This window comes from Lathyrus oleraceus, chromosome 1 (genome assembly GCF_024323335.1).
Source record: "Lathyrus oleraceus cultivar Zhongwan6 chromosome 1, CAAS_Psat_ZW6_1.0, whole genome shotgun sequence".
NCBI classification, from domain to species: Eukaryota; Viridiplantae; Streptophyta; class Magnoliopsida; order Fabales; family Fabaceae; genus Lathyrus; species Lathyrus oleraceus.
Genome location: NC_066579.1, coordinates 369,388,251 through 369,399,524, shown reverse-complemented (window position 1 = coordinate 369,399,524; position 11,274 = coordinate 369,388,251). Strand labels below are relative to the sequence as shown.

Sequence of the window (11,274 nt, the reverse complement as noted above, 5' to 3'; positions counted from 1 at the left end):
TTGATATGTAATTTCTTTGTTATTTTTATGGATTCTAATTTATCGATGGTGGATCTGAAAATACGAACTCTAATCTGAATTCCAAGGACTTGATTTGTATGTGCTCGAGTGCTTTTTTTCCGTGTTTTATTTTGTTTATTGTTTTTTTGTTTGATTTTGTTGTATCATCGGTAGTCCATTAAGCACTTCTTACATTTAGATTCTGTATTTTGGTATTAATATATTATTTTTATGTTAAAAAAAGTTTTGTGTATGAAAAGAAGAAGGGAATACACTTTCTTCTATTTAAATATCTAGTAATAAAGGGAATTATAAGTGGGTTGCATTCTCTAAGTGCTGAGAGTGTTTATAGCGAAAACGAAAAGTAGGAAAATCTCAATAAAATTAGAATAAAATTACATAAATACATTTAAAATAAAAATTTATTTAATTTGATCTTTATTTGTTTCAATAAAGCATACACTTAACGAAGATACACACATTTACAAAAGTATAGATCATAGTCATGCACGCATACCCCAGTACCTGTGTGCATATATCTACCTTTACAATTTCCATCGCAACAAGACTCACCGCATATATCTGTGCAGAGTCCCATACCAACTGTGCATGATCTTCCTGCTGGTGGCTTATCGTATTCACATGTGCATAAGTTGTAGAAGTTACAATTCGAACTTAAAAGTATAGAGTTTCCTCGATAGTCCATACACTTCTTACTACAATTATCAGTAAAACAACTTCCCAGAATTACATTGCATGGTGATGGTTTAGCTTCTACCTGCATCAATTGCACTGTTCTCGTACAAAGTAAAACACGTGAGATGAGATTTATCGTTTATAATTTAACAACCATAATTATAATAGTTGAGAGATTCTTCATTACCTGCAATAACTAAAGCATAGATGACAAAGAATGAGAATGATTTATGCATCTTGTTCGCCATTGAATAATGCAATAATATTCTTTGAAGCTTTATTTTGGATGGTTACTCAAATGTAAAATTCTGTATTTATAGGCAGTTTAAGCTAGGTTAAGGGTATATCTGTCATAGCATTTAAAAATGTGATGAATTCTTTGTATTTTTTAAAAATTATTTGTATGAAAAAATATTCAAAATTGTAGAAGTTATTTTGAAGTTACTTTTAGGAATTTAAAGACTAATAAATATACTTTATTGAAAATAAAAAGATAGCCAAAATAAAATAATATTTATTTTTATTGAATAATAAAATAACTATTTAATTAATAAAGTAATATAAATTAGCATAATTTTTGGAGACTAAATTTTACATTAATATAATTCTTTTTAGGAAAAAAAATTATAATTGTAGAATTTATTTTGAAGTTACTTTTAGAAATTAAAATTTTAATAAATATATTTTATTGAAAATAAAAAGATAGTCAAAATAAAATAATATGTATTTTATTGAATATAAAAATAACTATTTAATTAATAAATTACTATAAATGTAGCATGCTTTTTGGAGAGTAAGTTTTACATTAATATAATTATTTCTATGAAAAAATTCTAAGGCTGTAGAAATTATTTTGAAGTTACTTTTAGAAATTAAAAGATTAATAAATATACTTTATTGAAAATAAAAATATAGTCAAAATAAAATAATATTTATTTTATTGAATATTAAAACAACTATTTAATTAATAAATTAATATAAATGTAGCATGATTTTTGGAGATTAAGTTTTTATTAATATAATTATTTTTATGAAAATTTTCTATAATTGAAGAATTTATTTTGTAGTTACTTTTAGAAATTAAAAGATTATTAAATATACTATCGAAAATAAAAAGATAGTCAAAATAAAATAATTTTTATTTTATTGAATATTAAAATAAATATTTAATTAATAATATAATATAAATGTAGCATGATTTTTGGAGACTAATTTTACATTAATATAATTATTTTTATGAAAAAATTTTAAAATTGTAGAAGTTATATTTTGAAATTAAGAGATTCATAAATATACTTTATTGAAAATAAAAATGATAGTCAAAATAAAATAATATTTATTTTATTGAATATTGAAATAACTATTTAATTAATAAAGTAATATAAATGTAGCATAATTTTTGGAGACTAATTTTTACATGAATATAATTATTTTTATGAAAAAATTATAAAATTGTAGAAGTTATTTTGAAGTTGTAAAATTGGCGCTCATGTGTTATTTGGAAGAAGAGGCGCCAATTGATCTGGCGCCTCAGTGTAATATGCAATTTTTTGGTTATAAATAGAGGTCTTGTGTGAATAATTTTTCCACATCTCATTTCGTCATATTGCAAACATGTTTGGTGTTCGTCGCCACTATGGAAAAGTGATTTATTCGAGAGACAAACCTCCGATGTTGATGCTCTTATGGAATATCTGTAGTTTCGATCAACTGAATAGGGAGCTGGTTCGTTGGTTAGATGGAAAAATACCAGAAGGATAAAAAAATTAGAAGTATTGAGAGACTCGATAGTATATTTGGTTGGGTGCAAGTCAAATCTGATAAGGATGCTATGGAAATGATGTTTGGATGAGATGACATCAGTTGGTTTGGTTTAATCAGTTAGAAATGTTATGTTTTAAGTTTTCTTATGCTGTAGTGATGTTTGTTGTTAACCTTGTTGTAACATAAAGATAATTATATATAAAAATTCAAGGTTACAAAAGTTAAAAGGAGATATTATCTTATGATGCAGATGTTGTTCCTAGATTGGGACAGTTGTTCTTATTGTGTCCTGGTTGACGATATATACTAAATAGTCTTATCATTTTATCAGTCGTATCCATTTCTGTTCTAATACGCGTGTTGTTTGGTCGTCCTTTTTTCTTTCTTCACATCTCATCGTTGTGCCAAACTATGTCACCTTCATATGGAGGTCAGTATTCCTCCATTGGTAGCACCGAGAAGCTTTTGTCATACACATTCATGACAGTAATGACCTTGTAAACATCAGATAGATGGCTGTAAGCATCCTAACGAGTATGTGCGCATGCCGCAATGACATGGGAGCAAGGAATGCGGAAGGCCTGGAACTTTCCACAATCACACCAACTTCTGTTTAGTTTGACAACAAAGGATAAATTTAGCCTCCCCTCATTATGGTCCATTGTTTCTTGTACGCTAAAATTTTGCCTATGACGGTCGAAGACTGTAACCGCGTGTGGGCTAACTTTGATACTTTCCTCTTTCATCACTTTCATACAACATTCACTAAATATTTGACCCGACTGTCATACGGTGAACTGGACTTTTGTGTTTTGCTTTGGAAAGCAAATGTCGCGGTTAGCAAGAGTCGCCACCGACTTTTCTTTTATCCAATAAGGAAAGGTGGAAAAGAACAGGAAAGACCTTAATTTAGATTTTTGGGTTCGGGAGGTACATTATACAAAGGGAAGGTGTTAGCACCCTTTGTATCCATGGTTATCCATGGGCTCTTAACTGCTTAATCACTTATGTTTTTCTTATTTGAAAAAGGTGGGTGAGAAATGTTTAGGAAATGTTTTGAAAAAGGAGAATTTAACTTTGTAATGATTCTTGTATGAATGTATACAAAGTGGTTATCTCATTTAGTTTTGAAAATAGTTTAGAAAAATATAACTTGGCAATGATTCTAGTACGAATGTATGTCAAGTGGTGATTTTCTAAAAGATGTTTTGAAAGGTGTGAGGTGTTAAAAGTATTTTCGGTTGTGAGTAAGCAATTAAGAGTTATACCTACCCCAAGGTCTTTATAGGCATTTCCTATCCTTATGAGGGTAAAACTGTCCTTACTATTGAGAAGTAAGTAGTTTTATCCTTTGGATGTAAAGGGACATCGTAGGGTCATCGATTGGTCATTGAAGGCAACTTTTGTAGAGATACCTTAGCATTCGAAGGGACGATCATCATTTAACCGTAGGCTATACCGAAGGGTCATCGAGGGGCAAAGGCAACATTCGAGGGACTATGATGATTTAACCGAAGGGTCTTGGCTAGGTGTATCCCCACATTCGCGGGACATGACCATAATACCGTAATCGTAGGGTAACAAAGAGAGGTCCAAGATCGCATGTTTAAAGGCAAAGTTTTACAATTAATTAGATAGCCGTAATCGATTAAGTAATTAGGTCCACATTAAAATCGATGAAATCAATACATTAAAATCAGCTAGGTAATTTAGGATGAATCTCCATATTAAAATTAAGTAATTCAGAATCCATCTCCATAAGGATATCCCACACATAAAGTGGAATACTTAGCCGGCCGTTTCCTCGGGAATATGTAAACCTTTACACAATTCAACACACCGGTTAGAATATCGAGATAAAGTATAATTGAAAATTGTACCATAAAATAAACACAACAGTCATAAAGTCAGGCCGAATAATGCAAAATTATAATAAATCTTGATTAGATAAACATAAGGCAGAACAGAAAAGAAACAAAACAGCCACTGTCCCGTTCGCTCCTGCTTCGCCTAGCGAAGGCTTAGCGAGTGCTCGCCACAGGCTCGCTTAGCGATGTGCTAGCGAGCGGCTACGGGTTTGGAGTTTGATAGCAACATGATCTCCGGAAACCTGAACTTTATGGCATTTAATTACAGGAATAGCATGGACAAACATTCAGGATATTCAGGCATACTTAAATTCACATGTGAAATCAAATTACATATCCGAAAGTTTAATCATGATGCCTTATGTATGTAGAGATTACCGATTAAAAGCATAAAACAGTAGTGATGCGCAAACCTGTTTGCAACCGAGCTGCGCTGTTGAAGGGACTGAACACTCTTGGTATCAGATGGAGTTGGGCGGCGGTAACTTCGGTGCGGATGAGCGGCCTTCAGGGTTTCTTTACTCGGAATTCTTTGAGTTAGTCTCCAGGGTTTCTATGTCAGGGTTTCGGCCCGTCTTCCTCTGTTTTTCCTTCCCTTTTTTTTGACTGAAGCTTGGCTATTTATAATGCTCTTGTTGTGACCTAATGGGCTCAGAATGAAGCCCAAAAATTCTGATATATCGCAAGCTTCGCTAGGCGAAGGAGTTGCTCGCCTAGCGAGCAAGCTAGTTTGGGCCTTTTTCTGGATTGCAAGCTTCGCTAGGCGAGTGGTATAACAAAGGGTTCGCTAGGCGAAGGAATTACTCGCCTAGCGAGCATGCCAGTTTGGGCCATTTTCTGGATTTGGCCACCTGTGAGCTGGGTCTTTGTTCCTTTGGGATCAGTGCCTTGAAAATAAGTTGGAGTGTCCTGGAAAATGCCTTGTGATATTAATGGGCAAATTTTGGGGTATGACACCGACATTAACACTGCACTCCATATTTTACCTCTGGTTGCGAAGATAGAAGCCAACCCATAATAGGTTGTTCTGACCAAAGCAGTTATTGGTAGATTTCTAATGCATTTGAATACGCCGTTCATGCATTCCACAAGGTTTGTTATCATGTGGCCTCATCGACAGCCTCCGTTAAATGCCCTTGTCCACTGCTCCACTAGTATGTTATCTACCCATCTTCCTGCATCTGCATTAGACAATCTAATTTCATCACGGTAATGTTGAAATGACGGCTGAATTAGAGCATACCCAACATTCACCATTTTTTTGTGAAGGTTCTTATCTTTGATTGCATGCATGAAGTTTTGTGTGATATGTCTAATGCAATAGACATGTGTAGAAGGATGATCATGTCATTCGTTATCATGGTTATTGTAAGCACTCTCAATGGCAGCATGTCTACGTGGAATCAAACAGAGATTGACTTGTGGAACGACACGTGTTCTAAGATGTCGAAGAAAGAAACCCCAACCACTAGTGATTTCACCTTTAACCAAAGCAAAGGAAACGGGAAAGACATTGTTGTTTTCGTCTTGTGCAATAGCCATAAGCAAAGTACCCTTGTATTTTTTGTATAACCATGTTCCATCAATTTGAATAATAGGTTTGCAGAATGCAGAACCTTTGATGCATGGTTCAAACGCCCAAAAGAGGCGGTGAAAGATTCTATTTCAACACAGGTTCCGTCTGGCGTAAATGCTGGGAATGTCGCCATAATTGCAACAGTTCCTGGTACATATGTTTTTAGGGCCCATAAAAACCGTGACAATTCTTTGTATGAATCCTCCCAGTTGCTGAATAACTGTGCAACAACCTTTGTCCTTGCAATCCATGCTTTCTTGTAAGATGGAGTAAAATTATATCTTGTGCCGATATGAGATATCATTATACTCACCTTCACTGATGGGTCTTTGTTACCAAGCGGAAAAATGTCTTGACATGTCAATGCAACGCTTAATTTACGGTGATCTTTTCAACATTAGTTGCAATGCAACTGTGAGGTGGGTATATAGAAGCTATCTCTCAATATTCGCTTCTCTTTTTGTGAGACACAGCCAACTGAAACTTGCAAAGGATGTTATGACATTCGATGAAATACCTTCTCGAATCAGTGCGTTTCATAGTGAAATCAGCAGAGTTATTCATGTGAAATTTTTTGATAGATCGCACACATTCTTCTTTAGTGCGGAACATGTCTCCCACTTTTAACTCACCCTCTTATCGTGGATACGGGTTATAAAAAACAATGTTGGATGAGCATGCAATCACCATTATCCATGCATTCATACTTTTGCATGTCACACCTTATAAATAGCAAAGCAAGTCTCACATTTTTTCCTCACCAACAATCACTTCTTCCTCAACAATAACAACTCTTTCATCTGCAACAACCATTGTTTCAAATATTTACTCCAACAAGATGTCTCTCCTCACAATAGGTGAATCGCACAGAGGCACAGTTGCAAACATAAAAACTTATGTAAGCGTTTAATTCTTCTATTATTTGTCTACAATAATTTTTAATAACGATACTTAATTTGTTGTTTATCTTTTATAGGATGTTTCTAGGTTTCGAATTCGGGTCCGTGAATTTGTACACATGGACTCGATGATTCAACCGTATGTCATACTCGTCGGTTTTGGACATATAAGCAAAATAATGTCTTGGTCGGTGGGTAATAAATCTATTCTTGTGTTATGTGAAAGATGGTGTCCCGAGAAACACACATTCTAGTTTCTAACCGGTGAATGTACCGTGACATTAGAAGATGTCTACATGTTATTGGGACTGCCTATCGAAGGTAAGGAGGTAAATGGTAAAACGAACTATGTGAATTCAATTTGTATGGAACTCTTGGATGATGATTTGTCAGATGATAACTCGAGAGGTCAAGGTATACTCCTTTCACGCCTTAAGGCATATTATAACAGTTTAGAGTTAGATGAGAATTCTACCGAAGAGGCTCGAATAATAAAAACTAGGTGTTACATTATGCTTTTAATTGGTTCATTTTTATTTCCTGAAGGTAGTGGTTCTAGTATGCATATTATGTATTTACCTTTACTAAGACATGTAGATAGAATAGGAAGTTACAGTTGGGGGTTCGCTTATTTGTCTTATCTTTATAGCTCTTTGTGTAAAAATGCACACAAAGACACATCTACATTTTCTAGATGTGTTGTTTTTCTCCAAGCATGGGATTGGTCCAGACTACCATCCCTAGCGCCCGTGAACAACAACCCATCACATTCCCGTATGCACAAAAGCAAGTTCTTAAAAATGGACTATATTTACTTAATTTACCGATTATTATCTTTAAATAATATTTTTACTTTTATGGTGTAGATGGTCGACACGTGGTATGAGTTATAACAGATGTTCTAGACATATATTGGCTAAATATCTACAAAATATCTACAAAATATCAAATTAAGCAATAAAAATATATTTACAATCATCAAAGACGAAGCCATATAATACCACCCCATTTTCAACTAACACATTGAAAATAAAGTCTAATGTCTACGGTCATCGTCTAAATCATCGGGAGAGAAACGTGTTATGTCGTTGAACGTCTACATAAACAAGTGGAAAAAATTGAATATAACGTGATTTGAATTATAATAGAAAATTACTTAAATATTAATATGTTATTGTAAAAATTTCACGAATATATATATATATATATATATATATATATATATATATATATATATATATATATATATATATATATATATATATATATATATATATATATAATATATATATATATATATATTATATATATATATATATATATATATATATATATATATAAATGAATGTCATACTTAAATATTTTGTAATCATACTTAAATAAGTATAATTAGAATCAATAATTTTATTATTTTACTATGTAGTAATCTTAAAAGTCTCTATACCAACCTTAATTTGAAATAACTTGAAAAATATTTTAAAAACAAAAACTTTTTCACCTGAACTTTTAAAATATTTTGTAATCATTGTTAAATAATTATAGTTATAATTAATAATTTTATTATTTTACTCTCTAGCTACCTTAAAAGTCTCTATAGTAACTTTAATTTAAAACAACTTAAAAAATATTTTTAAAACAAAAATATTTTCACCCGAAGTTTTAAAATATTTTGTAATCATCGTTAAATAAGTATAGTTATGATCAATAATTTTATTATTTTACTCTCTAACAACCTTAAAAGTCTCTGTAGCAACCTTAATTTGAAACAACTTGAAAAATATTTTAAAAAATCAATAAGATATGTATGAAGAAGATGATTTATAATAAAAGATTAGAGTAGAGATGAAAAAGAAAACAATATACAGTAAAATATTAGAGTAGAGATGAAGAAGAAAAAATTAGAACACCAACATATTGTATTATTATTTCCACCTTGCAATTTTCATTAACTTGAGAGATAACATATTAATCCTACTTAATAGTAGGAGTTTATTGAGGGATAACATATTAAACATTCTTAATGTACATTCATAACTATTTATTACCATAATAAATAAAAACTGAATTGATAAAACCATTTAAAAAGGAACAAAGAATGTCATATATAATATATTTGATATTACATTATAACGTCTCATATAGTGAAGTTTATTTTGTTTTTCTGACCAAGAAATTACATGTTAAAATAATAAAATTTATTAAGTAGGAAGTGTAATGTTTATTTTAATATATCTATAACTATATATAAAGGGGATAAGAAATTTTGTCTATAATTCTATATAAAAGGGATAAGAGATTTTGGGCTGGCCTAATTTTATTCCCATTTTACCCTTTAAAATACAATTTATTTAGTTTTAAAAAAGAATACTATTAACATGGTGCAGTTTTTATTAAGTGAATGACAGTTAATTCTTAATTACGGTAACCGCGTGTAACTATCACGTGTAACTATCAGAGTTTATTTTTTCACTTTTATTATAAACCTATCAAAATGTACATAACTACTTAGAGTTTGGTGGAATTTTTGGAAACTGAATTAAAAATGGGTTCATTCAATGTTGGTGGAAACTTGATAAAATACAATCATTCAATTACACTTCATAATTTACGATTTGTGGGAGGTGAATAAAAAATATATTCTTCACCATCATCACTTTTTTTTCTCACCAATCTTAATATGTGTACTTAGTTTTTATTTATTGATTAAAATTGTGTAAGAAAAGTGAATAGTAGAAAGAGAAGTTGTACGGTTAAACTATGTCAACCCCTCTTAACAGTTAAATTATACCGACACTTATCTATATAGAAAATGTCCGTTTTTTTACTCTCTCAACTTTACTCTTTATATCTTTTTCTACCTATTAATTCCTCTTATATTTGTCTTGAATTTTATTTTATTCTTGATTTACAATTATCTATGACTATATACAAAGGAAATAGAAAGTTTTGGAGTGACTTTTTTGTATTTCAAATTTACCCTTACAATTTTTAAAATATATATATATATATATATATATATATATATATATATATATATATATATATGGTTGTAATATAGTACTGCCATGTTAAATATTATTGTGATCCCTACTGTATAATACAGTTATTTATTTTAACTTATTAATTAAATAGTTATTTTAATGTTCAATAAAATACATATGATTTTATTTTGATTATCTTTTAATTTTCAATAAAATATATTTATTAAAATTTTAATTTCTAAAAGTAGCTTCAAAATAACTTCTACAATTATAATTTTTTTTCCTAAAAAGAATTATAATAATGTAAAACTTAATCTCCAAAAATTATGCTAATTTTATATTACTTTATTAATTAAATAGTAATTTTATTATTCAATAAAATAAATATTATTTTATTTTGGCTTTCTTTTTATTTTCAATAAAGTATATTTATTAGTCTTTAAATTCCTAAAAGTAACTTCAAAATAACTTCTACAATTTTGAATCTTTTTTCATACAAATAATTTTTGAAAAATACAAAGAATTCATCACATTTTTAAAAGCTATGACAGATATACCCTTAACCTAGTTTAAACTGCCTATAAATACAGAATTTTACATTTGAGTAACCATCCAAAATAAAGCTTCAAAGAATATTATTGCATTATTCAATGGCGAACAAGATGCATAGATCACTCTCATTCTTTGTCATCTATGCTTTAGTTATTGCAGGTAATGAAGAATCTCTCAACTATTATAATTATGGTTGTTAAATTATAAACGATAAATCTCATCTCACGTGTTTTACTTTGTACGAGAACAGTGCAATTGATGCAGGTAGAAGCTAAACCATCACCATGCAATGTAATTCTGAGAAGTTGTTTTACTGATAATTGTAGTAAGAAGTGTATGGACTATCGAGGAAACTCTATACTTTTAAGTTCGAATTGTAACTTCTACAACTTATGCACATGTGAATACGATAAGCCACCAGCAGGAAGATCATGCACAGTTGGTATGGGACTCTGCACAGATATATGCGGTGAGTCTTGTTGCGATGGAAATTGTAAAGGTAGATATATGCACACAGGTACTGGGGTATGCGTGCATGACTATGATCTATACTTTTGTAAATGTGTGTATCTTCGTTAAGTGTATGCTTTATTGAAACAAATAAAGATCAAATTAAATAAATTCTTATTTTAAATGTATTTATGTGATTTTATTCAAATTTTATTGAAATTTTCCTACTTTTCGTTTTCGATATAAACACTCTCAGCACTTAGAGAATGCAACAAACAACCCACTTATAATTCCCTTTATTACTCGATATCTATAAGTATATATAAAACGAATAACAGATTTTGGATTGACCTAATTTCATTTTCATTTTATCCTTTGAAATACAATTTATTTAGTTTTGAAAAAAAAAATACTATTAACATAGTGCAGTTTTTATTAAGTGAATGACAGTTAATTTTAAATTACGGTAACCACGTGTAACTATCACG

The 11,274-nt window shown here is 30.4% G+C and overlaps 2 protein-coding genes across 2 annotated transcripts; one reads left to right on the top strand and one right to left on the bottom strand.

The window, feature by feature from the left end:
* Positions 1 to 404: 404 nt before the first annotated feature.
* On the bottom strand, positions 405 to 1,006 carry LOC127137232 (defensin-like protein 183). The gene is made up of 2 exons (XM_051063709.1): positions 884 to 1,006; positions 405 to 792 (listed from the first exon to the last, which is right to left on the bottom strand). Exons 1-2 carry the CDS (start codon positions 942 to 944, stop codon positions 464 to 466), a joined length of 390 nt encoding a protein of 129 aa, XP_050919666.1. The 5' UTR covers positions 945 to 1,006; the 3' UTR covers positions 405 to 463.
* Positions 1,007 to 10,339: 9,333 nt separating this feature from the next.
* LOC127137225 (defensin-like protein 183) lies at positions 10,340 to 10,974 on the top strand. The gene is made up of 2 exons (XM_051063704.1): positions 10,340 to 10,495; positions 10,587 to 10,974. The coding sequence occupies exons 1-2, from the start codon at positions 10,435 to 10,437 to the stop codon at positions 10,913 to 10,915; spliced, it is 390 nt and encodes a 129-aa protein (XP_050919661.1). The 5' UTR covers positions 10,340 to 10,434; the 3' UTR covers positions 10,916 to 10,974.
* Positions 10,975 to 11,274: the final 300 nt, after the last annotated feature.